The sequence below is a fragment of the Mesoplodon densirostris genome, chromosome 19, assembly GCF_025265405.1.
Source record: "Mesoplodon densirostris isolate mMesDen1 chromosome 19, mMesDen1 primary haplotype, whole genome shotgun sequence".
Lineage (NCBI taxonomy): Eukaryota > Metazoa > Chordata > Mammalia > Artiodactyla > Ziphiidae > Mesoplodon > Mesoplodon densirostris.
The window spans coordinates 8,757,337-8,785,271 of NC_082679.1; the positions used below are offsets into that span (position 1 = coordinate 8,757,337).

At 46.4% G+C, this 27,935-nt stretch overlaps 2 protein-coding genes and 1 non-coding gene across 8 annotated transcripts in view; 2 read left to right on the plus strand and 1 right to left on the minus strand.

Annotated features, from left to right (window-relative positions):
- Positions 1–5,232, minus strand: part of SAE1 (SUMO1 activating enzyme subunit 1) — a 69,281-nt gene extending 64,049 nt beyond the window's left edge. Inside the window, exon 1 of one of the 2 annotated variants that reach the window (XM_060085086.1) lies at positions 5,026–5,232. In XM_060085086.1, coding sequence (XP_059941069.1) covers positions 5,026–5,123 — 98 coding nt within the window. In that variant the 5' untranslated portion in view covers positions 5,124–5,232. Of the gene's footprint in view, positions 1–5,015 lie in introns of both variants that reach the window. The other variant, XM_060085085.1, reaches the window with a different exon arrangement.
- Positions 5,233–9,329: 4,097 nt separating this feature from the next.
- Positions 9,330–9,402, plus strand: TRNAE-UUC (transfer RNA glutamic acid (anticodon UUC)). The gene has a single exon. It is a non-coding gene; the product is annotated as a tRNA-Glu (tRNA).
- A 17,161-nt stretch (positions 9,403–26,563) lies between these two features.
- The window catches only part of ZC3H4 (zinc finger CCCH-type containing 4), a 42,300-nt gene continuing 40,928 nt past the window's right edge, over positions 26,564–27,935 (plus strand). For 2 of the 5 annotated variants that reach the window (XM_060083774.1, XM_060083780.1), the window contains exon 1: positions 26,564–26,729. In XM_060083774.1, the coding sequence (XP_059939757.1) occupies positions 26,569–26,729 (161 nt within the window). In that variant the 5' untranslated portion in view covers positions 26,564–26,568. Of the gene's footprint in view, positions 26,730–26,907; positions 26,995–27,935 lie in introns of those variants that run through there. The other 3 variants (XM_060083775.1, XM_060083779.1, XM_060083776.1) reach the window with 3 other exon arrangements.

The following is a 27,935-nucleotide window of genomic DNA, read 5'->3' on the forward strand; positions in this document are numbered from 1 at the left end:
ACTTCATCCACTCAACAAATATCCGAATGTCTACATACTTGCAGGCACTGGGAATTTAATAGAGACCAGTCAAAACCCACATCTTAACTACTGGACATTTACAAAGTGCTTGCCCTCATGGAGCTCATCCTCTACTTCTCTCTTCTCAGTCACCCTCCTTCCTCACTCTTAGATAGGGGATAAACGACCGCTGAGTGGGAGGAGGAAAATTAGACATGCCTTTGTTGTGAAAGTCGGTGCAAAAACTGCTGAAGCACACAGTCTGAGAACACACAGGGCTGCCAGCTTCAACACTCTCCTTTATGTTCATCTGATTGAAAGAATGAGCCTCCCATTGTGGCAAATGAGCTACTGTGGAAAGAGCAGTGAACCTGAAGTTAGTGGCTTAGATTCAAGTCCTCCTTCTTCTATGTACTTGGTGTGTGACCTTGGGAGAGGTCCCTGAACCTCATCCACAAAATGGGCTCGGCGCCACAGCAAGAGATGCGCTTACAGGGGCCAGGCAATTCTATCAATGAGTGAAGCAGAGCTGCTGGAGACGACGGCCAAGCAGAGAGCCCAGGCTCTGTGTCAAAGAGCCTCGGGACTTCCCCAGCGGTCAAGTGGTTAAGACTCTGCGCTTCCAATGCAGGTGACGCGGGTTCGATCCCTGGTTGGGGAACTAAGATCCCACATCCTCACGGTGCGGCCAAATAAAAGAGGCGGCCTCTACTTAGCTCCAACCAATGTGGAGGTGTCTGACTGTACTATTTTTCAAAAGATAGAAACTGTGAAATCTCCATATGTGGGGAGGGTGGGGTTGGTTGGGAGGGAGACAGACACATCTTCCCAACTTCTCATTATAAAAAATTTCAAACGTACAGAAAAATAGAAAGAATAGTTAACACTTTGCCCTACTGGCTTTACCCATATGCCGACATCACAGCACGTCACACCTTTAGTGTGCAACTCCAAAAATATGACATTCTCCTTCATAACCACACCATTATCACATCTAGAAAATAATTCCAAATATCATCTAACAGGACTGAATACTCAAATTTCCCCTACTGCCTAAAAGATGTTTTTTAGGGAAGTTTTCTTTTTAAACCAGGATCCAGTCAGGGTTACACCTTGCATTTGGCTCCACCCTTTACTCTCTTAATCTAGAACAGTCCCTTCGCTTGTTTTTTCCATGACATTGACTTCTGGAAGAGAACCAGGGCAGTCGTCTTGTAAAACGTCCCACATTCTGGACATCTCATCATTACCTCGATGGTGTCCTTTAATTTGTTCCTCTGTTCTGTGAAAACATGATATCTGGCAGGAAAACATCAAAGACGATGCCCTGAGGTTCTTATTTCACTACATCAGAAGACACATTATTAAATATTTCTAAGTGAAGTCGATTTTATTCCTTCTGATGCTCAAACTGTCCCAAATTTGGCCAATTCTCTAGATTTTTAAATGCTGGCAACTAATTTCAAAAAAATTAAAACATTGTATGGGAGATACACACCAGTTTTTAACCTCTAGACTGTATGAGTTCCCTTGAAGACCCTTTTTATTATTATTTGTCTCCCTTCCAATTCTCTGACAACCTTGGTCCAACATTATAGAGTCAGAGGCAAAACTGTAGCCAGAATGCAGTCTGTCGATTCCCAGGCTGCTTTCTATTTCACAAGGAATCCCAGTCCCCACAGTTCCCCTATCCCACCTGCAGTTCCCTTAGAGACAAGTCAATTTGCTTTGTGGAGCCTCCTTCCTTTCTGTACAGAGGAGGAAATCACTGCCTTTCCTTCTCCAAAGAGCTGCTATGAGACTCAGCTGAAAAAGGGACAAGAGAGCACTTTTTTTTTTTTTTTTTTTGCGGTACGTGGGCCTCTCACTGTTGTGGCCTCTCCCCTTGCAGAGCACAGGCTCTGGACGTGCAGGCTCAGAGGCCATGGCTCACGGGCCCAGCCGCCCCGCGGCATGTGGGATCTTCCCGGACCAGGTCACGAACCCGTGTCCCCTGCATCGGCAGGCGGACTCTCAACCACTGCGCCACCAGGGAAGCCCAAGAGAGCACTTTAATCAACTCTGTAAGACTGTATACAAATCTATCGATTCCAAATTATAGGTAACCCCTTCCTACCCTCCCAGGACCCTCAGCCAATCCTTTTCAGGTTCTCGCTGAGTTCTAGACATCTTCACTTCCTCAGAGTAACTCCCATCTCCCAAGAATTCCATACCCCGACTTTGACTTGCCCCTTAGGTCACCTCTCCCTCAGGAGCCCTCCATCCATTCTTTAATGCTCCTCAGATAAATCATTCATTCCTACCCCTCCGACAGATCCCTCACTAATTCCAGTTTAATCCTCACCAACTTTACCCCACCTCAAACAAAACCACCTGCTGCCCCCAACGCCTGGGATCAACCCTTCTAGTACACTTACGATCCCCTTCTCAACCCTTCAGGAACCCCTAACACTCCTTCAAACGGCAGTTCCTAAACTCATTCGACACTATGTCTTCAGGCCCATTCTCATCATTTAATCCCCAATCTTCTATCTCAGGTGCCTTCAACCCTCAGACCAGTGCTTGCTAATGCCTCGTAATGCGCCCTCCTCCCCAGTCACAGAAGGCTCCACACACCTGAAATGAGCCTGAAGTAACCCCCATCTCACCCCACCCACCACACACGCTCTCTCACCAAAAAGTTCTAGAAGCTCCCGCCCCTCAAACCTCTTGAACTGCCTGCCTCCCCAACCCTTCGATCAATTAATTCTGTCCTCTGTACTCACGCACATCACATTACCACCCCCCATCACTCAGACCTCATCACTGAACTCAACCACTCACATATTTCTACTTAGATGTACAGTAAACAGCTAAAACGTTAAGTCCAAAAGAGAACTGCTGATTCTTCCCCCACCTCAGTCAGTGAAGGCACTTCCGTCTTTCCAACTGCTTCAGCCAAAAACCTTGGAGGCAACCTTGAGTTCTGCCTCTCCCACTCCACACATTTAATCCTTCAGCAAAGCCTGTCCCCTCTACCTTCAAATTATATCCAGAATCTACATCTGACCCCTTCCCTAGAGTTCCAAGCCACCATGACTTGCATCTCAAGGGGATTACCGCAGCAGCCTCCTAGGCGGAATCGTTATTTCCACTTCTGCCCACTTCCACCTGTTCTCCACGCAGCACGAGCGATCCTTTTCAAACACAACTCAGATCGTGTTACTCCTCTGCTTAAAACTCTCCCACAGGTTTCCCAGCACACTTAGAATTCAAAAGCTACCTCCTGGGACTTCCCTGGTGGCGCAGTGGTTAAGAATCCACCTGCCAATGCAGGAGACACGGGTTTGAGCCCTGGTCCGGGAAGATCCCACATGCCGTGGAGCAACTAAGTCCGTGCGCCACAACTACTGAGCCTGCGCTCTAGAGCCCACGAGACACAACTACTGAGCCCACGTGCCACAACTACTGAGCCTGCGCTCTAGAGACCACGAGACACAACTACTGAGCCCAAGTGCCACAACTACTGAAGCCTACGCACCTAGAGCCTGTGCTCCGCAACAAGAGAAGCCACCGCAATAAGAATCCCGCTCATGGGCCTCCCTGGTGGTGCAGTGGTTGAGAGTCCGCCTGCCAATGCAGGGGATATGGGTTCGTGCCCCGGTCTGGGAGGATCCCATGTACCGCGGAGCGGCTGGGCCCGTGAGCCATGGCCGCTGGGCCTGCGCGTCTGGAGCCTGTGCTCCGCAACGGGAGAGGCCACAACAGTGAGAGGCCCGCATACCGCAAAAAAAAAAAAAAAAAAGAATCCCGCTCACCACAATGAACAGTAGCCCCCGCTCGCCGCAACTAGAGAAAAGCCCGCGCGCAGCAACGAAGACCCAACGCAGCCCAAAATCAATCAATGAATTAATTTAAATAAGAAAAAAAAAAAGCTACCCCTCATTTGATTCCAGCCACCCTGTTGCTCTCATTTGCCAAGCATGCTCTGGCCTCTAGGATTTTACACTTGTCCCCTGTGCTAGGAAGATCCTCCCAGATGGCCAGACGGCTCTTTCCTTTCATACAGGTCCGAGGCTCGATGTTACCTCTTCAGAGGCCTCCCCTGGCCACCCTATCAAAATAGCTCTCCCACCCCACCATCCTTTATCGATCCTCTTTCCCTGCTTTATTTTTTCTCCCTAGCACTTGCATTGCCTAATATTTTATTATTTTTTATGTGTATTGCCTCCCCCACCGGAACGTAAGCTCCACGTGGGCAAGGAGTCTGCCTAGTTCATTAATACCCGCTCAGCGCCGGTGGCAGGTGCTCAAACAATATCTGATCATATCGACCACCTCTTTCAAAGACCTCATCCCCTCCGATAGTTACTCCCCCATGCCCAAGGTATCCCCAATCCTGTCCTCTCGGGACACACCCCCAGATCTAGACACAAGCAATCTCTTCGGGTACCTCCAGCCCCCCCAGACTCTCCGAGCCTCTCAGGAACCTCACTTGAAATTACTTGCTCCAAAACTCCTCGAAAAAAACCCTCAGTCTTTCAGACTGGCCCACCCCTCAGAGGCCACAAAAATGAATGTAAGCTCTCATCTGTTGGGCTCGCCAGTCTCCCCAGCATCCAGCAAAGAACAGGTTTCCACTACCTATGAATGAATGAACTATGCCCCCCCATTTTCATCGTTTCCATGCACTCCTGGCCCCCCCTATTCCCTAAGTCCCCAACCCCGATCCAAACGCCACCATCGCTCCCTTCGGGCGTCGAGTTCCTGAGTCTGCATCCTCCGGATCGCTCAGAACTCCCCCAGCTCCCCTTCTAGAGGTCGCCAATTCCTCGGAACGGCCCTCCCACCACCTAGGACGTCCCAGCTTCCCATACCTTCCGAGGAAACATCCCAAATCAACCCCTCCAGTCCTCTCAGGAAGGCGACCACGGCCGGGTACACGATTCCCGCCTCCTCTCTTCAAATTAAACCCTCCGGCTCCCCAGCGCCTCAGGCCAGACCACCCTCCAAACCCTCAGTCCCACAAGCCGCACCGGCCCTGACCGTTTCTGGGCCTCCAATCCCCAGAGACGGATCTGCCGGTCATACTGAGCCGCCTCCTCCTCGCTGATACCGCCGCCCGCCTCCTCCTTCTCCACCATGGCGCCAGCTCTCCGCGCCGGAGCCCTGGTCCTGCTCACAGCAACCGCCCGCCGGCCCCACAAGCAGCCAACCGCCACGGGCCGTGAGCCCAGGCCGCATCTGCGCCTGCGCCAGGGATCGCGCCTGCGCACTACCTTCTCCAAGCCCCGCCGGACCCTGGACCCTGGAATCACGTGGACCTCCTTAGCCTCCGAGGTGGGCGGGCATCAGCCAGTCACGTGATGGAGTCTCCTGCCAATCCTGGCCAAAAATCCGCGCGGCTTCTGGCCCCACAAGGATACCCAAGTGCTTGTTTATGAGGCCTTCAATTCAGCAAGTAAAATGGAGCGTCTGCCGAAATACCGGTAACGGGGATGTTGTGAAATAGGGTGGCGAGTAAAATAGATAAAATCCTGCCCTCATGGAACTTACGTTCCCTTGAGGAGGGCCCAAAGGAAAAAATACATAAATCAGGCCCTCAATAAATGTTTTGGAGAAAATTAAAACAGGATATGGGACTACAGGGTGACAGATGATTGTTGAGCAGAGATCTGAAGGAACCGTAGAAACAAGCTGGGTAGATGACTGGGAAATGTAGCATTCCTGGACGGAACAGCATCTGCAAAGGCCCTGAGGCTGGCACATGCTAACGTAATTGAGGAGCTGTGGAGAGGGCAGGGTGGCTGGAGCAGAGTGAGAGGGTGGTAAGAGATTAAATCATAATATGAAGCAGGTGGGGAATCTTGTAGGTTAGTAATAGCTAATAATAGCTAATATGTATTTTCCCTAGGCAAAATACCTTTTTATTATTCATTCAACAAGTACTTATTAGGAACTTTTTTGGGAATTCCCTGGTGGTCCAGGGTTAGGACTCTGCACTCTCACTACCGAGGGCCCTGGTTCAATCCCTGGTCAGGGAACTAAGATCCCACAAGCCTCTTGGCACACGCCTCTCCCCCCCAAAAAAAAAAAAAAAAAGAACGTGCTTGTCAACCATCAGTCTCTGTGCTAGGGATAGAGCAGTAAAAAAATTTTTTTTTTATTTTTAAATAAGAATTAAAAATAGCTGCCCTCTCATGGAGTTTAAATGGGTTTTACATGGATTATTTCTCTAACGCTTGCAAGAGTAGATAAATTCTTTAATATTCCCACTTCACAGCTAAAGAGTCTGAGGTCCAGCAAAGTTAAGTATCAATATTAGTGGCCTGAACAAAGTCTTATATCTTAGAAGTAGTGAAGCTAGGATTCAAATCCAGGCCCACGTGCTTCCTCAGGAGGTTATACTGCTGGTGGTACATTAAGCTCCTACTATGTGCTCTGACCTTGTCCAGTGAGGTACATACCCTATGAACCTCAGAGATAGATATTTCCTCCCCTTTTACAATATGACTCTGAGACTCAGAAAAGGGTAGCAATTCATCAGAGGTCAAAATATCATTCAAGGAACTTCCCTGGTGGTCCAGTGGTTAAGATACCATACTCCCAACGCAGGGGGCCTGGGTTCAATCCCTGGTCAGGGAACTAGATCCTACATGCTGCAACTAAGACATCACATGCCACATGTAAACATCCCTCATGCCGCAACTAAAACCCGGCACAGCCAAATAAATAAATAAATATTTTTAAAAAAATATATCATTCAAAAAATATGGAGGGACTTCCCTGGTGGCGCAGTAGTTAAGAATCTGCCTGCCTATGCAGGGGACACGGGCTCGAGCCCTGGTCCAGGAAGATCCCACATGCTGTGGAGCAGCTAAGCCCATGCACCACAACTACTGAGGCTGCGCTCTAGAGCCCATGAGCCACAACTACTGAGCCCGCATGCCACAACTACTGAAGCCCGTGCGCCTAGAGCCTCTGCTCTGTGACAAGAGAAGCCACCACAATGAGAAGCTGGCACCACAATGAAGAGTATCTCCTGCTCACCACAACTAGAGAAAGCCCGTGCACAGCAACAAGGACCCAACGTAGCCAAAAATTAATAAATAAATAAATTTATTTTTTAAAAAATAGAATATGATAGAAGTGAATGCTGGGCCAATATCTGAGTCCAGCCCTTAAGAAATGGGCAGCCTCCCCTCAAAAAGCTAAACATCGAATTATCATAGGACCCAGCAATTCCACTCTTAGGCATATACCCAAAGAATTGAAAGCAGAGACGCAAACAGATATTTGTATGCCAATCATCATGGCAACATTATTCACAATAGCCAAACGTGAAACAACCAAATCCATCCATCAGGTGATGAATGGATAAATAAAATGTGGGAAATCAATACAATGGAATAATATTCACCCATAAAAATGGATGAAGCACTGATACATGCCACAATTTGGATGAACCTTGAAAACATTATGCTAAGTGAAAGAACCCAGATACAAAAGGTGATGAAAAAAGAAGTAGGTAGTGGTGATGGTTGCACGACACTGTGAATGTACTTAGTGCCACTGAATTGTTCACTTAAAACAGGTTAAAATGGTGGATTGTATGTTATAAATTTTTACCACAATTTTTTAAATATTAATAATGTAATATACCCGAAATGACTGAATTGTACACTTTAGATGAGTGAATTGCATGGTCTGCGAATATCTCAGTGAAGCTGTTTTTAAAAAAAGGAAGTGGTCAGCTTCCACTTTCTGTTTCTTGGGACACTTGTTCTTAACCCCAGCCTCCATACTATCACAAGACAAAGTATCTTACAGAGACATCCACATGGAGAGGAACCAAAGCTTCTGACCCTCAGCCCGGCCAACAGCCAGCACCATCTTGCTGGCCACGTGAGTGAGCCGTCTTGGAAGGAGATCCTCTGGCAGACAGTCAAGTCACCCCAGAGGGAGGAGAGAGAAGCCATTCTTGCCAAGCCGTGCCCAAAGTGCTGATCTGTAAGAAAAATAATTGTTTGCTGCGAATTCCCTGGTGGTCCAGTGGTTAGGACTTGGCCGCTCTCACTGCTGGGGCCCCAGTTCCCCTGGTTGGGGAACTAAGAACCAGCAAGCCCTGCGGCGCAAGTTTGCTGATCACTTGCTACAGAGCATTAGATAACCCGAACATTCTCCCCACCCAATTCTCTCTTCTATTCTCTCCGTTTTTGCCCAACCCCAATTCTCTTTCTCTCCCTGACTTTAGTTCCTTTCTCTGCTGAAAGTGGTAGGAAAATAAACAGAAACTTTGAGAAGTGCTGTCAAGGAAAAGAAGGAGCTCTGACAGTGTCTGGCTTAGTGTAGGAGTCAGGAAATAATATTCTGAGAATGTGAACTCACTCTCCATTTTTCTGAATTTAGTCTCTCTGATAGGTTCATTCATTTACATTTCCCTGAGGACGACCTCAATGCCCAGCCCTGTGCTAGGCAATATATAACCTCTAGGGGGAGTATTTTGTACTGTGGTTTCAGGGAACATCTCTCAGAGGACGTAAAGACCAGACTCTGGAGGAATGAAAAGAAGTAAGGTGACTGTGCCATGGTGACCCCAGGGGACAAAGGGATCATTGAGAAACCAGATCATGAATTTTTTAAAAACTGAGATATAATTGACATATAACATCGTATTAGTTTTGTGTATGGTCTTTTTATTTTATTTTTTCATAAATTTATTTATGTATTTATTTATTTTTGGCTGTGTTAGGTCTTGCTGCACACGGGCTTTCCCTAGTTGCAGCGAGCAGGGGCTACTCTTCGTTGAGGTGTGCAGGCTTCTCACTGTGGTGGCTTCTCTTGTTGCGGAGCACAGGCTCTAGGCACGCGGGCTTCAGTAGTTGTGGCACAGGGGCTCAGTAGTTGTGGCTCACGGGCTCTAGAGCGCAGGCTCAGTAGTTGTGGCGCACGGGCTTAGTTGCTCCGCGGCATGTGGGATCTTCCCGGACCAGGTCTCGAACTTATGTCCCCTGCACTGGCAGGTGGATTCTTTTTTTTTTTTTTTTTTTTTTTGCGTTACGTGGCCCTCTCACTGTTGTGGCCTCTCCCGTTGCAGAGCACAGGCTCCGGACGCACAGGCTCAGCGACCATGGCTCATGGGCCCAGCCGCTCTGCGGCATGTGGGATCCTCCCGGACCGGGGCACGAACCCGTGTCCCCTGCACTGGCAGGCGGATTCTTAACCACTGCACCACTAGAGAAGTCCCTTTATTTTTTTTTAAGCCTGGAAATCTATTTGATAATTGCAATATGTGATCATTGTACTTTGAGGCAAATAGAGAATGTAAAAAATTCAGGATCCTAGGGAATTCCCTGGTGGTCCAGTGGTTAGGACTCTGTGCTTTCACTGCAGAGGGCCCAGGTTCAATCCCTGGTCGGGGAACTAAGATCCTGCAAGCCACTGGCTCAGCAAAAAAAAAAAAAAAAAAAAAAAAAATTCAGGATCCTGAGCACTAAATATGCAAGTCAACTCTTCCAGAATGAGCACTGCTTTGCTTAGAATAATTTGAGGCTGTCTTTGAAATGAGCAGGTTTGGGAAGCACATGCCTCTTCAGATTTGTCATGTTTCTTCCAAATATTGCTGAGCCCCCTAGGAAAGGCCCTTTCCTAACTGCTTTCCTGACCCCCAATTCAGCCTCCAATCATGACCTTATGCCTTATCTTACTCTAGAGGATGAGAGGCAGGTGCAGATGGTTTGAAGCTCGGGACAGAATGAGAAGAGCCATTTGATAATTTTAATTTTATTTTATTCTGTCAAAAATTTTTATATTTGGGACTTTTAATAGGCCCTTTTTTGTCCTATGAGTTATAGTATACTGTATCTTCATAATTAGTTAAGTTATGGTTTATGATATTGATTTATATAACTGATATGTTTGTATCATTATAGTTAATTTTTCATTCTAACAAAGGGAAAAAGTGACACCAATAAATCAAAGATGAAGTTAACCAATTAAAAAAACTTGGATCTTCAAGCTTAAAAAAAAAAAAAAAGATCTTCAAGCTCACAGAAAGTAGTCCAGGGCTTCCCTGGTGGCACAGTGGTTAAGAGTCCACCTGCCAACACAGGGGACACGGGTTTGAGCCCTGGTCCGGGAAGATCCCACATGCCGTGGAGCAACTAAGCCCGTGCACCACAACTACTGAGCCTATGCTCTAGAGCCTGCGAGCCACAACTACTGAAGCCCACATGCCTAGAGCCCATGCTCCGCAACAAGAGAAGCCACCGCAATGAGAAGCCCACGTACTGCAATGAAGAGGACCCCCCGCTCGCCGCAACTAGAGAAAGCCCATGCGCAGCAACAAAGACCCAATGCAGCCAAAAACAAATAAAAATAAAATAAATTTATTAAAAAAAGAAATAGTCCAATGAATATTTACATAACTTCATCTAGATTCACTAATTTTAAGTTTTGACACATTTATTCTCTCTTTCTCTCACACACACACACACATTATATATATATTTATATATATATAATTTTTATTTTGCTAAACCATTTTAGAGTTAGTCATCCCAGGTCTTTAAATAAATGCAGGGAAAAATTTTGAGAATTTTTTTTGAGAACTACAAATCTCACCAGGAAACTCTGGAAGGCCAGATTCTCTTAAACATTTCTGGTACATAAAAAGCCAAATATGCACAAATTCCTTAAACCAAAAGATCCATTCCTGGGACTTCCCTGGTGGCGCAGTGGTTAAGAATCTGTCTACCAAGGCAGGGGACACAGGTTTGAGCCCTGGTCCGGGAAGATCCCACGTGCCACGGAGCAGCTAAGCCCATGTGCTACAACTACTGAGCCTGTGCTCTAGAGCCCACGAGCCACAACTACTGAGCCTGCATGCTGCAACTACTGAGCCCGCATGCCTTGAGCCCATGCTCTGCAAAAAGAGAAGCCACCACCATGAGAAGCCAGCGTACTGCAACAAAGAGTAGCCCCCGCTCAGCCACAACTAGAGAAAGCCTGTGCACAGCAACGAAGACCCAATGCAACCAAAAATAAATAAATTAATTAATTTAAAAAAATTCATTCCTGAGGTCTGGGTCACTTGAACATTTCTATATTTAACTCCAAATATTCCCCAGGGTTAAATGATGTCAACTAGGGAAAAAATTATGGCAACAAGGGGATTCACTAAGTTCTCTCTTTTTAAAATCAATATTTATATATTTATTATTTTTGGCTGCGTCCGGTCTTCGTTGCGGCATGCAGGCTTCTGTCTAGTTGTGGCACACAGGCTTCAGAGCACATGGGCTCTGTGGTTGAGGCACACCGGCTCTCTAGTTGTGGCACGTGGGCTCAGTAGTTGCAGTGCGCGGGCTTAGCTGCTCCGTGGCATGTGAGATCTTAATTTCCCAAGCAGGGATGGAACCCATATCCCCTAGATTACCAGGGAAGTCCCTCACTAAGTTGTCTTGATCATCACTGTGGCTGATGGCATTTTGCAAAGACGGGTACAATAATATCTCTCGTCCTACATACTCTTCTCGCAAGTTCCCTTTGACACTACTTCCATTGAAGGGGTGGGAGGTCTATGTTTCCTTCCTTGAAACTGGACTGGATTTGGTGACTGTTTGACCAATAGAATGTGGCAAAAGGGACGCTGCTTAACTTCCGAGCTAAGTCAGGAAAGAGCAGGCCACTTCCACCCTGTTCATGGGAACACTTGAGTCTGAGTCCTGAACTGCCAGATAAGCAGTCCTACTGCGCTGAGGCCACCATGTTGAGAGGAAGCCCAACCAGCCCATGAAGAGACACCATGCAGAGAAGCCCTGAAACTACACAAAGATGGAGAGGTCCCTGCCCAGCCCCTAGCTCTCCATTCATCCACTGTTCCAGTTCTAATCATATGATCTGCAGTCGTATGAGAAGTCCCAGGCCAGAATCAGCCATCCTGAATTCCTGACTCACAGGTACTGTAACTGATAATAAAATGAAATTGGTGCAGCCACTATGGAAAACATCATGGAGGTTCCTTTAAAAACTAAAAATAGAGTTACCATACGATCCAGCAATCCCACTCCTGGGCATATATGTGGAAAAGATGAAAACTCTAATTCGAAAAGATACATGCACCCCAATGTTCATAGCAGCACTATTTACAATAGCCAAGACATAGTCGCAACCTAAATGTTCATGGACAGAGGAATGGGTAAAGAAGATGTGGTACAAATATACAATGGAATATTACTCAGCCATAAAAGAAGAATGATACAATGCCATTTGCAGCAACATGAATGGACTTAGAGATTATCATACTAAGTGAAGTAAGTCAGACAGAGAAAGACAAATATCATATGATATCACTTATATGTGGAATCTAAAAAAAGATATAAATGAACTTATTTGCAAAACAGAAATAGACTCACAGACATAGAAAACAAACTTACGGTTACCAAAGGAAGAAGGGGGGAAGGGATAAATTAGGAGTATGGGATTAAAATATACACACTACTATATATAAAATAAACAAGATCCTACTGTGTAGCACAGGGAATTATATTCAATATTTTGTAGTAACCTATAATGGAAAAGAATCTGAGAAAGAATATATACGTATAACTGAATCACTTTGCTGTACAAGTGAAACTAATACCTCATTGTAAATCAACTATACTTCAATAAAAGTTTGTCTTGAAAAAAAAGAATAAATGTCAGCCACCTTAAAAAAAAAAGATAATCAAATGATTGTTGCTGCTTCAAGCCACTAAACTTCAGGGAAGTTTTGCACATCACATAAAATGTACTAGCTTACCCATTTGGTATTGTTCAGTACATTTACATCATCGTGCTACCAATCTCCAGAAAGTTTTCGTCTTGCAAAACTGGAACTCTATACCCATTAAACAATTCTCGATTTTCCCCTCCATCCAGCCCCTGGCAACCACCATTCTACTTTTAGTTTCTATGAGTTTGACTACTCTAGATACCTCATATAAGTGAAATCATACAGTATTTATCGTTTTGTGACTGACATTTCATTTAGCATAGGGTCCACGAGGTTCATCCATGTGTAGCATGTGTCAGAATTTCCTTCCTTTTTAAGGCTGAATATATTGCACGGTAAGTACATACCACATTTTGTTTATCCATTCATCCATCAATAGACATTTGGGTTGTTTCTACCTTTTCCACTAGGATGAATAGTGCTGCTGTGAACAAGAGTGTACAAATATCTCTTTGAGACAGTTTTCACTTCTCTTGGATATATACCCATGGGCAGTTTGGTTTTTAGCAACAGCTAATCAGAACAGCTGCCCAAACTGAGACTGTGTAACTTAAAAGGGTTGGAGACCAGTTATTCAGTAGATCAGGCTCCTGGGTTTAAGGATTACATAATTACTTCCACCCAGATGACTGCTTACCGTTAACCAAGGCAGCGGTTCTCACCCACCTGCACATTAGCATTATCTGGAGAGCTTTTTAGCAAAGGCAGTGCCCAGGCCCCACCTTCAGAGACTGCTTAATTGGTCCAGGGTGGAGCTGAGACATTGGGAGTTTTACAAAATGCTCTCCAGATGATTCTAAATTGCAGTCACTGTGGAGAACAGTGGAAGAAAGATCTGAGTCCTGCTTCATTCTAGTCTGAATTCTTTTCCTGTTCTTCCTGTTAGAACCATGTAACTCTTAGGACTATTTAAAAGACACTGGGGGGACTTCCCCGGTGGCGCAGTGGTTAGGAATCCGCCTGCCAGTGCATGGGGCACAGGTTGGAGCCCTGGTCCAGGAAGATCCCACATGCCGCAGAGCAACTAAGCCTGTAAGCCACAACTACCGAGCCTGCACTCTAGAGCCTGCGGGCCACAACTACCGAAGCCCGCATGCCTAGAGCCTGTGCTTTGCATCAAGAGAAGCCACTGCAATGAGAAGCCCGCACACTGCAAGGAGGAGTAGCCCCCGCTCACCGCAACTAGAGAAAGCCCGCGAGCAGCAATGAAGACCCAATATAGCCAAAAATAAAAGAATAAGTAAATAAATTTATATAAATAAATAAATAAAAGACATTCGGGGGAAGTCCCTGGCGGTCCAGTAATTAGAACTCAGCACTTTCACTGCCGTGGGCCCAGGTTCAATCCCTGGTCAGGGAACTAAGATCCTGCAAGCCGCGTGGCAAGGCCATAAAAAAGAAAAATTAATTAAACAAAAAAAGACATTGGATTGGGGACATAAATTAGGAGTTTGGGATTAACATATACACACTACTAAATAAAAACTAGATAACCAACAAGGACCTACTGTATAGCACAGGGAACTATACTCAATATCTTGTAATAATCTATAAGAGAAAACGTTCTCCAAAAAAATGTAAAACTGAATCACATTCCTGTGCACCTGAAACTAATACAACATTGTAAACCAACTATACTTCAATTAAAAAAAAAAGACATTGGATTAAGCTCTGGGTATCTCTCAAGGGTCTGCTTTTTTTTTTTTAATTTATATTTATTTTGATTCTACCAGGTGTTAGTTGAAGCACATGGGACCTTTTAGTTGCGGCATGCATGTGGGATCTAGTTCCCGGATCAGGGATCAAACCTGGGCCCCCTGCATTGGGAGTGCAGCGTCTTATCCACTGAACCACCAGGAAAGTACAGGTCAATACACTTTCTAAGCCATTCTGTACACACTGTCTGCTATGAGAGTCAAATAATACGTGGAGATTTAAAAACTAATTTTTTTAAATAAATTTATTTTTTTTTCAGCTGCGTTGGGTCTTCGTTGCTGCATGTGGACTTTCTCTAGTTGCAGCGAGCGGGGTCCACTCTTCATTGGGGTGCATGGGCTTCTCATTGTGGTGGCTTTTCTTGCTGCAGAGCAGGGCTCTGCGCATGCTGGCTTCAGTAGCTGTGGCAGGCAGACTCACTAGTTGTGGCACGCGGGCTCTAGAGCACAGGCTCAGTAATTGTGGCGCAGGGGCTTAGTTGCTCCGTGGCATGTGGGATCTTCCCAGACCAGGGCTCGAACCTGTGCCCCCCCACCCCGCCGCACTGGCAGGCGGACTCCCAACCACTGCACCACCAGGGAAGTCCCAAAAAATAATGTTTTAATAAAAGTATAATATGATAACGTACATACATTTCATTATACAGATTGATGAATTCACATCTGTATGAAGTGTTATGGGTCAAACTGTGTCCCCTAAGAAGATATGTTCAAGTCTCAATCCCTGCTTCGTATGAATGTGACCTTACTTGGAAATAGGGTCTTTGCAGATGTAATCAAATTAAGATGAAATCATTAGGGTGGGCCCTAATCCAATATGACTGGTGTCTTTCTTCCTTCCTTTCTTTCTTCTTTCCTTCCTTCCTTTCTTTCTTAATTGAAATACAGTTGATTTACAATGTTGTGTTAGTTTCTGGTGTACAGCAAAGTGATTCAGAATATATATATATATTCTCTTTCAGATTCTTTTCCATTACAGTTTTCTATGTCTGTGAGTCTCTGTTTTGTAAATAAGTTCATTTGTATCATTTTTTTACGTACATATATATCTATTTTTTTTCAGATTCTTTTCCCTTATAAGTTATTACAAAATATTGAGTATAGTTCCTGTGCTATACAGTAGGTCCTTGTTGGTTATCTGGCTATGAGTTTATAATTGTTGAAGTTGGATGATGGGTACATGAGGGTTCACTTTACTCTTCCCTTTATTTTTGTGTATCTTTGAATTTTTCCATCATAAAAAGGTTTGGTTTTTTTTAACTTTTTAAAAAAATTCTGAATCTAAAGCTATCGAACTATGCCATGCTACTATTTCCAATCACAGGATCAAATGATCCAATGACAAGATCAATTAATCTCTGTCCAGGAAAGACTTTTAGAAGTCATGGAATGACTGGGCAGCAGAGGGCTATATCAAGTATCTTTTGGATAAGACTTTGGAAATAAACACTTTTGCTGAGTTGCCTTATATTATTAAAGAGAAATGTAAATGGATCATAGAAAGGAAAATAAAGGAGTCAATCTCTTTTGAAGAGCGAAAACAGATCCTTAGCGTTGAATGATTTATTTGTTAATATGTTGACCTTGAAATTGACCTTAAAGATCCATGGCGTGTACTCATTTGCATTTGGTTAGGGAGTGATCTGAGCCTTTACCTGTGAGTATTTAGTAACTCTTGTCAAATGATCACTTTGTTAAAAAGAGCCCTGAGGGCTTCCCTGGTGGCGCAGTGGTTGAGAGTCCGCCTGCTGATGCAGGGGACACGGGTTCGTGCCCTGGTCCGGGAAGATCCCACGTGCCGCAGAGCGGCTGGGCCCGTGAGCCATGGCCGCTGAGTCTTCGTGTCTGGAGCCTGTGCTCCGCAACGGGAGAGGCCACAGCAGTGAGAGGCCTGCGTACAGAAAAAAAAAAAAAAAAAAAAAGAGCCCTGAAAAGTAAAGCTAACTGCTCTATAAATTATTTTCTCTGCACTTCTAGACTCATTCAACATCTAAAAGTGTCCTCTTTCCCTCTTTCCCCTTATACTTTTTTAAAGCTTATAGAGAAATTTCAATGTAATGATATATTCTCAAATTTTTATATTTTTAAACATGTTTTTACAGAAGTGAAATTCACACAACATAAAATTAGCCATTTTATTTTATTTTTTGGCTGCATCACATCATGCAGGATCTTATTTTCCTAACCAAGGATCGAACCCGTGCCCCTTGCAGTGGAAGCCCAGAGTCTTAACCACTGGACTGTGAGGGAAGTCCCTAAAATTAACCATTTTAAAGTGACCAGTTCAGTGGCATTTAGTACAGCCACCATTGGCAACCACCATCTCTATCAAGTTCCAAAACATTTTTATTACCCCAAACATAGTGGTATACATTTTTTAAATTTCCAGGAGTCTACCATGACTTTGCTATGCACACAATTCCAAAAGAACTGGAAACGTTCAGCATGACAGCTTAATATACCTTAGTGTTCTTTCCATTATTGATGAACTATCGTTAACTGCGTTCATTAGGTAATCATTCATTACCAATGTAATGTCGCAGGACAACCTATCATCCCCACCCCCTATCCTCTAGTGCCGGTAGGTAACAACCTCCTCAGTATTGTGATGTCCCAAAAGTTCACGCAAATTTCCAAAACACCCCCAAGGGAGCAATACTGTCCCCTTGAGAATCAGTTGACACCAAAAATAATTTCCCTCCATATTTTTCAAAATGTCCTCTAGGGGGCGACATCATCACCTTAAGAACTAGGTATAGACCAAGGATCATCTCCTAAACTGGACTTCTTTACCTCCGACCTCCCCAATAAATCCAAGGTTGGATTAGCAAGAAAGAAGGTGGAAATAGCTATTGGGTTGGCAATCAGTAGGATCCAACACACCGTAATGTCTCTCTTTGGCCAATGGTCTCCTTTTTTCCCCAGGGTTTCCAGAGGTTGGAGCCAGCTTCTGGTGCTGTTTCTACACCGTGTGATGTGTCTTCTTTCTAAAGGGCTGCTCATCCGTGGCGCAAAGAATCCATCCTAGAGCCACCCCAGGAACTAGAAAAAACAAATCTTTTGCCAGAGGTATGATGTTCCAAGAGTACAATGAAATATGTGCCATGGAGGCATTGGTTAGACTTATGGGCATTACAGAAGGTTCTGTCTCAGAAAAATACAGGAAACTGCCTGCTCAAAGATGTTTTGGAGATCCAAAAGAAGAGGTATGTTGGAATGCAATTTTTTTTCCAAAACAAAAGGGGAGTTGCTGAAACTTGTGTCTCCCCCGCCCACGCACTACAAAAAAGCCAAAATGTTTGGAGGCCCTCTTGGAGTTTTGGAGGCAATTTGCATCATGGTTGGGAGACTTGCTCTCACTCATCAGCAAAGAAAACTCTAAAGCTTCTGAGCCCCATGCAAGAGGAGGTTCTCTAGCTGGTCCAAGATATAGTGTATCGGAGAGGGGAAATTTCCCTCTTCACCCCTCTTGAGTTCTTGTGGCTGGATTAGTAATAAAATTGACACAAGACAGATTAACAGGAGAAAAAGAGACACATTTTAATCCCTGCCCATGGAGGTCTCATAGAACTGGAACCTAAGAAGTGGCCAAAACAGGCAACTTCTAGACAAAAATTGTTTCTTTTAGACAAAGAAACAATAAATTGGAGAGTAATTGACAAAACAAAGAAACTTAGGTTTGGGTGTTTCATTACTAAGGAATTTAAGCAAAGTTTGGGCTTGGGTAGTAAATTAGTAAAGAAGTAACTGTTTATATTGTTTATATAGCCTTCTGGCCCTGAATTCCCTGTCTCTGGTGATAAGGGAGTCTTTCTACCTCTCAGTACAGGGAAGACACCTTTCACATGGGAGATATATTTCCTGTTTTCAGGGAGACAGAGAGGAAGGTCAAAGTGTCCCTCTTGTATCAGTAATTTTTTCAGTAACTTTCATTCGAAATAATCAATATGCCGTTGAGGTATATTTTGGGATGGCCTGCCCTAGGTCCCTACAAGTGCAAAGGACTCTGCCATTTGGGTCTTATAATGCAGTGATCCAGGGGCTCTCAAAAATGGTGACTACACTACAGTTTGTCTGGTTTACTATTGATGTGCATTTAGGAAGTTTCCAGTTAGGGGTTCTTTCGAATAGTGCTGCTGTGAGCATTCTTGTTTGTACCTTAAAAAAATTTTTTTTTAATTGAAGTATAGTTGATTTACAATGTTGTGTTAATTTCTGCTGTACAGCAAAGTGACTGTTTTATATATATGTTCTTTTTTAAAATTTTTATTTATTTATTTTAGTTTTGGCTGCATTGGGTCTTTGCTGCACACGGGCTTTCTTTAATTCCCGTGAACGGGGGCTACTCTTCGTTGCAGTGCGTGGGCCTCTCGTTGCGGTGGCTTCTCTTATTGCGGAGCACCGGCTCTAGGCACAAGGGCTTTAGTAGTTGTGGCACGTGGGCTCAGTAGCTGTGGTACACGGGCTTAGTTGCTCTGTGGCATGTGGGATCTTCCCAGACCAGGCCTCGAACCCATGTGCCCTGCCTTGGCAAGCGGACTCTTAACCACTGCGCCACCAGGGAAGCCCTATATATTCTTTTTATATTCTCAGTTTTACATGTTTTTCATTATGGTTTATCGCACTGAATATAGTTCCCTGTGCTATACCGTAGGACCTTACTGTCCATCCATTCTATAAGTAATAGTTTGCATCTACTAACCCTAATCTTGTTTGTGCCTTTTGTATGCACTTGTTGGATATATACTTTGTGGTTTGTCAACGAAAAAAAATTAATCAGCTGATCTAGGAAAAAAATGGAAAATTTTATTTGAGCCAAATGGAAGATTATAACCTGGGAACAGCCTCTCAGAAAGCTCTGAGAACTGTTCCATCCATTACAGGTCAAAGCACAGTTATGTAGGTTTTTGAGACAGAAGACTGTACACTAAATGACATAGATAGTTTGCACAATCCAGATCTGTGAGTACAAAGTGGTGGGTCATGTGGCCCCTTACAAGATCCAGAAGGAATGTTATCTTTTAAGGAGTTGTCTTGTTGATGCCTGGAGAATGTTTCTCTTTATGGTAGAGCAGGTATTTCTGCCAATGGGGGAGGTTTGGTCGATGCCTAATGCAGATACACAGTGCGCTGCAGAGGGGAGAGAGGAGGCCAAAGGGCAGAGAAAAAAAATTTTTATGTTTAAATTTTTCTTATCTTGCCATAAAACATGAATTTTATTTCACAGGTTGGAATTGCTCTATCTTGGTGTAGGTGTATGTTCAGCTGTAGTTGATAACTGCCAGGCTATTTTTCAAAGTGGCTCTAAGGGAACTCCTGTGTTTCTCCACTACTAGAATACTTCTGTATTTTGGTCACCAAATGCGTGGAGGTTTTCCCACACCAAGCAATTCTCCACCTGGCATGGGGTCCTACACTTCAATTCAGTTCTGACACTAGCTGGAGTTAGCATGAGATCCTGCAAGTTAAGGGCTCGTTGCAGGAAGGGGGACCCCTTCCAGGGCCCGAGAGAGGGCTCTTGTTTAACACTAGGAAATGGATTGTCCGAGGAGACACACGTGCTGACAAAAGCAAAAGACTTTATTGGGAAGGGGTGCCTGGGCGGAGAGCGGCAGGGTGAGGGACCCCAGGAGAACTGCTCCGCCACATGGCTCGCAGTCTCAAGTTTTACAGTGACGGGGTTAGTTTCCGGTTGTCGCTGGCCAATTATTCTGACTCAGGGTCCTTCCTGGAGGCGCGTGCATCTCTCAGCCAAGATGCATTCCAGCGTGAGGCTTTCTGGGAGGTTGGCAGGACATATCATCTCCTCCCTCTTCCTTTTGGCCCCTCCTGAATTCTTCTGGGTTAGTTTTACAAGACATTCTATGGGCTGGCGTGTCCTCCCTCCTTTGGGCCCCTCCTGCATTCTCCCAGTTAGCTTTCGGTGGCAATACCCTGATCCTTATTGGGACCTCTTGCTGCAAAACAACTCATGCAAGTGGTTAGCATCATGTCTAGCCAAGGCGGGCAGTTTCGGTCAACGATCCCCTAACAGGCTCAGTTCCAGGAGATGGCCCACCTGCCACTTCAAGTGAAGTTGGCAAGCACCTACAGATGGGAGGTTCACACAATCCCTTCTTCCAGTTCAATTAATTTGCTAGAGTGGCTCACAGAACTCAGGAAAACAGTTTACTTAGAAGATTACCAGTTTATTACAAAGGATATGAAAGAATGCTAACAGAACAGGTAGATGAAGGGATGCATAGGGCAAGGTCCAGGACGATCCAGAGCACAGAACACAGAAGCTTCGGGAATTCCCTGGTGGTCAAGTGGTTAGGACTCCGCGCTTTCACTGCCCAGGGTGCGGGTTCAATCTTTAATCCCTGTTTGGGGAACTAAGATCCCTCAAGCCATGCAGAGAGGCCAATAAACAAACAAAAAAACTCACAACACAGAAGCTTCCTTCCCCTTGGAGTTTGGAGTGTACCACCTTCTTGGAACATGGATGTTTTCTTATTCACCAACCCAGAAGTTCTCCAAACCCCATAGCCCAGGGATTTTTAGGGAGGTGTCACTATATAGGCACGATTGATTAGATTAGATCATTGGCCACTGGTGATTAAGCTAATCTCCAGCCCTCCTCCTTTCTCCTAGGGGTTGGAGAGTAGGACTAAAAGTTGCAAACTTCTAATCTCCTGATTGGTTCCCCTGGCAACAAGCTTTGTGGCTTTCCAAAAGTCACCTCATTAACATAAACTCAGTTGTGGTTGAAAGGGGCTTGTATGAATAAGGAAGGCACCTTTATCTATAGCTCTTATCACTTAGGAAAGTCCTAGGGCTTTAGGAGCTCAGTGCAAGGTACAGGGACAAAGACCAAATATGTATTTCTTAATATAAATCACAATACACATGGTTAGACCAATTTATAGTCCTATCAGCAGTGTAGGAGAGTTCTAGTTGCTCCACATTAGCACCAATACCTGGTTTAATCACACTGTGCAATACTACACAGAAATGAGAATGAATGAACTTCAACTAAATGTCTCAAATCGAATGTTGAGTGAAGGAAGCCAGATACCAAAGAGTATAGGTTAGAAGTCAGAAGGGTTATTACCCTGGGAAGAGGTAGTGACTAGATGGGGACAGGAGGAGACTCTGGATTGGCTTATCATTTCCGTTTTCTTTTTTTGTTTGTTTGTTTTCTCCACCCTACCCCCTTAAAAAAATAATTTTCCGTTTGATTTAGGTGCTGATTACATGGCATATTCACTTCATGTAAACCTATCAAGCTGTATAGTGCTGAACTAAAACCAATAAAACACCGGGTTATTTTATCACCAAAATGGGTTTATCCAGGAACAGAAGAATTGCAATTCAGGTCTCATAATCTATGAGGAACTACAGGCAAGTCCAGAGAGCAAAGGAAGGGAGTCTGCTTTTATAAGGAAAAAGGGGGAGTTGGGCGGGGCTGTTCTACATGAAAATTCGTTGGAGGAAAGTAGGAGTTCAGGGGTGGCAATGACTTCTCTCTGGCGGGGCTGTAACATTTCTCATTGGCTGGGCTGTTGCTAAGCGAGGAGAAATTCTTCCTTCGGTATAGTAAAGCCGTTGCCCCTCCTGTTTGGGAGTGCAAGGTAGTTTCTTTACGTGGAGTACTCAGTTGGCATCAAAGAGCAGGGCATGAGAGCTCCCCCTTCTGGCCTCTTGACTCCATCTTTTCTTTTTTTTATAAATTTATTTATTTTTGGCTGCGTTGGGTCTTCGTTGCTGCCCTGGGCTTTCTCTAGTTGTGGTGAGCGGGGGGGCTGCTGTTCGTTGCGGTGCGCGGACTTCTCATTGCGGCGACGTCTCTTGTTGCAGAGCACGGGCTCTAGGCATGTGGGCTTCAGGAGTTGTGATAAGCGGGCTCAGTAGTTGTGGTGCATGGGCTTAGTTGCTCCATGACACGTGGGATCTTCCCGGACCAGGGCTCGAACCCATGTCCCCTGCATTGCAGGCGGATTCTTTTTTTTGCGGTACGTGGGCCTCTCACTGTTGTGGCCTCTCCCGTTGCGGAGCACAGGCTCCGGACGTGCAGGCTCAGCGGCCATGGCTCACGGGCCCAGCCCCTCCGCGGCATGTGGGATCTTCCCGGACCGGGGCACGAACCCGTGTCCCCTGCATCGGCAGGCGGACTCTCAACCACTGCGTGCAGGTGGATTCTTAACCACTGCGCCACCAGGGAAGTCCCTGACTCCATCTTAAATGAGGTTTCTGTTGATTAATTTTCACAGTACTCGTGATTGTATTTTTTTCTGTATGTATGCTAGTCTTCAATAAAGTAATAAAAATAAATAAAAATAAGGGTAGTCTGTGGACCTCTGGTAAGCCTCAAGGAGAAATAAACCTTGGGGTTTTATAAAAAGCCATGATCTGTCTGGTGATTGATTCTTCTAGTACTAATAATCAGCTCTTGGCATATTCATGGGTTCTGTGAAGACCACTGACTGGCCACAGAATCCCAGATGATGGTGCATTATCTGAGGCACCAAGAGATGAAGTGGGTAGGTCCAGCATCTAGTGGAAGTGTTATATTGGGGACTGAACCCAAGATGGTCCTCAAGGCACAAGTAGTTCTGTGAAAAGTTCTCACACTTACCAGCCACTGGTGGAAGGTTGTTTACCTTGGATCCTTTCCAATTGGAAGGGTCATCAATTCCCCTTCATTGGAATAATGATCGTCATCACTGTTGGGAACTTTTTTTTTTTTTTTTTGCCTCAGCCCTATTTCTGCCATCATCACCATCCCTGAACTTTACTGTTTTCACAGTATAAATTTTTAAAAGTTAAAAACATCACCCTCACACAAAACCATGGTGAGCACGTATCAAAGATGTTACTTAACTCATCAATGGGGGAACTAGCAGAAAAATAAAGCTGGTTCAAAGGAGGACATGAGATATGAATATGTACAGACAGTGGGGGAAAAAATGCCGGAATTAAGTTGGAAAGTTTGATACAAAACTGGTTAATGTCTTTCAGGGTTGTCTTTTCTGGCAGAAAAAAATCACTTTGAAACATGAGAATCTTCCATAACTTTACTGAGTCTGGACCCTAATCAACAATTAAATATTAAGTCCAGGTGTCATCTAGAATGTCAGAAGCTCTTGGTGGACAACGTTGTAGTATGACACTGAAAAAGCACTGGAGAAATCTTGCTTCCTGGGATTCGCTGATACTTTCATTTTCCTCATTACCTAAAAGCAGATGGCCGTCTAGAATTGTGGCTTATTGAAGCTTCAGAAATGGTGCCAACTGGAGACCACATCTTGAAAGGACAGGGTACCATCTTCCTAGACGTGGTCTGTGGTCTCACCTAGTATTGTTTTGTCTATAACTAGAATACACGGGGTTCAGAAATCAAGGCATAGAGGGGGAATGGCACCTTTCACAATTACACATAATGACCCACTTCTGTGCTTTTCCTTTCCATTCTCACAATCCTGCTCTACTAGCTCTCCGTGTGTTAAAAAAAAAAAACACCTTTTTTGGACAATTTAGTTATGAGCATGTGCCAATGTTTTATTACAATCATGCATGCAAGGAAAAAAGGTCTCTTGTAGGCCGACTGAAACATTTTCTCTTGATAAGGTCATTTTATAGAAGAGAATTGTTAAATAACCCTATTAGACTACAGATTAGATCCAGGAAGAAAAGATGATCCAGTTAAAATGGCAGATTCTTGGCTGGCAGTCAGCTGACTGTTAACTGGGTGGGCCACTGATTTCCCAGAACTTTCATTCCATCAAAATTCAATAGAAAATGGCTTAATCGTTTCACTTTATCAGGAATGCCAATTTCTTCCCTAAAGGAGGTTGTAAATTACCCACACAAAGAGCTTGTGTCCCAGACCAGGTTTGGGACATTTAAAATTTTATAGTAATATTAATATAGCGGGTGATCTGGTGCCTCTGTCTCCAGGATTTTCTCTGTTCCTGGAAACTAAGTGGTCCTTGCCTTGTTTCAGGGCCTGAAATAAGCTATTTCTTCTGCCTGGAATTATCTCTTCTTCATGTCTCAGTTTAAACAACCCTGTCCCCCAGTATAATAGGAGCCCCCGCTCACTCTTCAATTTAGAGTTTCTTTCCCCTGGGGCATTATCAGTTTTTAAGCTCCAAAAAGAAACATGTTCCATTCACCCATTACAGAACTTGGCACTGTACAAGGAGCTCACAAAAGCATCGAATGAAGATCCTCTCTTGTAAACAGGACTGAACAGAATTTTTGCAGGGGGCAATGGAATGCTAGCTCTGATTTAAAATCTTGTTATTCTCCTTAAGGCTAATCCTATGACCTTGAGCCAATTATCTAGACACCGCGAGGTTCAGTCTGCACCCATTAAACGGGCAGCTTGGACTTCCCTGGTGGCACAGTGGTTAAGAATCTGCCTGCCGATGCAGGGGACACGGGTTCGAACTCTGGTCCGGGAAGATCTCACACGCCGCGGAGCAACTAGGCCCGTGCGCCACAACTACTGAGCCCGCGTGCTGCAACTACTGAAGCCGGCGCGCCTAGAGCCCGCGCTCCGCAGCAAGAGAAGCCACCGCAATGAGAAGCCCGCGCACCACAACGAAGAGTAGCCCCGCTCGCCGCAACTAGAGAAAGCCCGCGTGCAGCAACGAAGACCCAAAGCAGCCAATAAATAAATAAATAATTCTCACTTAAAAAAATAGGCAGCCAATAGTAGCTCCCCTTAGTACAGTTGTGAGGATCAAAAGATTTTACGTTTTTATACTCGAACCCAGTCACCGCTCCCATGTGTAGCATTTAAGATCTTTCACCTACTAAGCAAGCTCTAGGTTCTTAACTCCCCCAAAGCACTACCAAGGACCGCCCTCCCCGCCCACCCGCACCGCCCAAGGATAACATCATCAACCCAGGTCTCTAATGATGTCATCTCCGGGCCTGTTCTGCTTCATCCTCCGGAAACCTACAACTCCAGGCACCCGGTCTCCAGCCTTCGGTTATTTTTTTCTCTCCATAGCCCGAATTCCTTCTTTCCCATTCTCCCACCTAAAACTTTCGACTCTTCCCGCCTTCCCTCAAGGTAGCAATTTTCGGTTCTCCCCGCTTGCTCTCGAGCGAATTCCTCAGTCTTTCACTGTCTTAATTAATCGCTTCACTAGCCCCACACTTCAGCTCTTTCCGTCTAAATCCTATTATCGCCGCCGGGCGTCAGTCGGCTGTTTCCGCCTCCTGTCACCCACCATAGACACCGCCTTCGCTTCTTTCCGGATCACCTTAGTTCCTTGTTTTTTCCCAGTCCCGATTCGCTTCGGCTATTTCCGGCTCCCCGGGGCCTCCCATTTTTCTCTAGCTCCACCCCCGTTAACAACTTCGGCTCTTTCCGCCCCTCGCGATCTTCAGCTCAGCTCCTTCCGGCTTTTTCCGCCTTGCCTCGGCCTCACTCTCTCCCTTCGGCTCTTTCCGCGGCCCTTCGGGAGAGCAGTTTGTGCTTCTCTCCTCCACGTGACGCCGCCTCTACCTCCCAGTTCCCCCTCCCACCTCGCGCTTCCTCCCGCCTCAGCCTCTTGGCACGTCCGGGCCCGAGCCGCCATTTTGTGTGAATTTCTGACTGCGGCAGGGGCCGGGAAGCCGGGGCACCAAGGGCGGGCTGACAGACAGACGTCGGCCTGTCTCTGCGGCCCGTTTCCTTTTCCTAAATTCCTTTTTTTTTTTTAATCGTCCTCGCTCGCTCTCCTCTTTTCCCTTTCCCCCTCGCTTGCTCCATTGCGCGCGGCCCGCGCTAATTACACCGAACCACCCACCAGTGTCCGTGTCCCCCGGGTCTCCCACCCCCGGGCCCGCAGCGGTGTGTGTGTGGGGCTGCTCTCGCCCCGATGAGGGTCCCGCGCCTCTGAGCGAGTGACCCCAAGGGTGGGCTGCGGAGAAAGCAGGCGGCGAGCGGCCCGCTGAGGCCTAGGCCGCGCGGCCTACGCGGAGGTCGGCGCAGAGGTGATTCCGAAACTGAAAAAATATATACCCATTCCTATCAGGAGCCCTCAGAGCTGAAGTGTGCCCCTCCCGCCACGCCCAAGCAGTCCTTTTTCGTGCATTAACATCCCCTCCCCCCCAAAAGGAACTATGGAGGCCGCGCCCGGGACCCCCCCGCCGCCGCCATCAGAGTCGCTGCCGCCGCCATCGCCGCCACCGCCATCAACGCCTTCGCCTCCTCCGTGTTCCCCCGACGCCTGCCTGGCCACCCCGCACCTCCTCCACCACCGCCTCCCGCTCCCTGACGACAGGTCAGGCCCCCGGCCCGGCCGGGGCGGCGTCCCCGGGGGGAGGTTGAGGAGGAGGAGGAAGGGGGGCGGCCGCCATGTTGGGCCGGGCCGCGGAGGAGGAGGAGGAGGAGGAGGAGGAAGGGCGGGGTCGGTGGGTGTCTCTCGCTCGCTCGCTCTTTCTCACTTGCTTTCTCTCCCGGCCTCATGCGTTTCCCCCCCCTCGCGGCGCTCGCCCGCTCTCCCTCGCTCTCGCTCTGTCTTTTTTGGGCGCCATGCTGAGGGGAAGGTGAGGAGGCGCCCCCCGGACCCCCCGCGCCCGCCCTGGGGAGGGGGCGCCGGGGGCGGGGGGGCTTCGGAGGCCCACCGGGTTCCTGGCTTCCCCTGCTCCCGGAGCTGGCAGCCACGGGCCCGCCTGCCCGTCGCCTGGCTTCGGGGAAGGGAATGGGGGAGGGGCCCCCGGACCCTTTTCGGGGGGATCTCGAGCAACAGCCCCGCTCTTAGGGGTTTGGAGTCGGGGGGGGCTCCCAGAACCCGGCAGTATCCTTTCTCCTGGGGGAGGTGTGCCCTGCCCTACTTGGAGAGGTACCCTAGCTTTTGTAGGAGGCAGGAAGTGGGGGTTCGTTAATTTCTTTCTCCATCCTTACGGGGGGTCCTTTCGGTGGGGGCTTCTTGCACTTTTTTTTTGGCGGGAGGTGTTTCCCTGTTATTCTAGGGGGCAAAATTGGGAGGATCTCTCGCCCCTTTGTAAGCCCCTGCCTCTTTTGGGGGGAGAAGACCCTTCCCCATGCTTTCCTTAAAGGGAGGGGTCCTCCTGATTTTCGTAGGTAGGTGATGCGTTTATTGGCGGGGGTCGTGGGGGAAGCTGGTGAGGTTTGGTTTCCCTGCCTTGGAGAGGAAGTTGGTCCCCTCTTTCTCGTGGGGTTCCCTCCTTTTTCGGGCTAAAATGGGGCGCCATCCCTTCCGGGAGAAAAAAACGAGGTTTCCTTGTGCTTTGGCAAGGGGTGAAAGGCAGCGCCCCCCTCCCCTTTATTAAGTGCGAAATGGGCTCGCCCCATGCCCTTCTCTGGAGGGTGATAAAGGGGCCAGCCCGGCGCGTTTCAGCGAGAGGTTGGGGCCCCATTTACCCTGCGCCAGCAGAAGATTGGGGTGCAGGGTTCGCCCACTCTTTTGGTGGGGCAGGGGAAGAGGTGGCTAGAGAGTGGATTTGGAAATCGTAGAAGGGTTTCA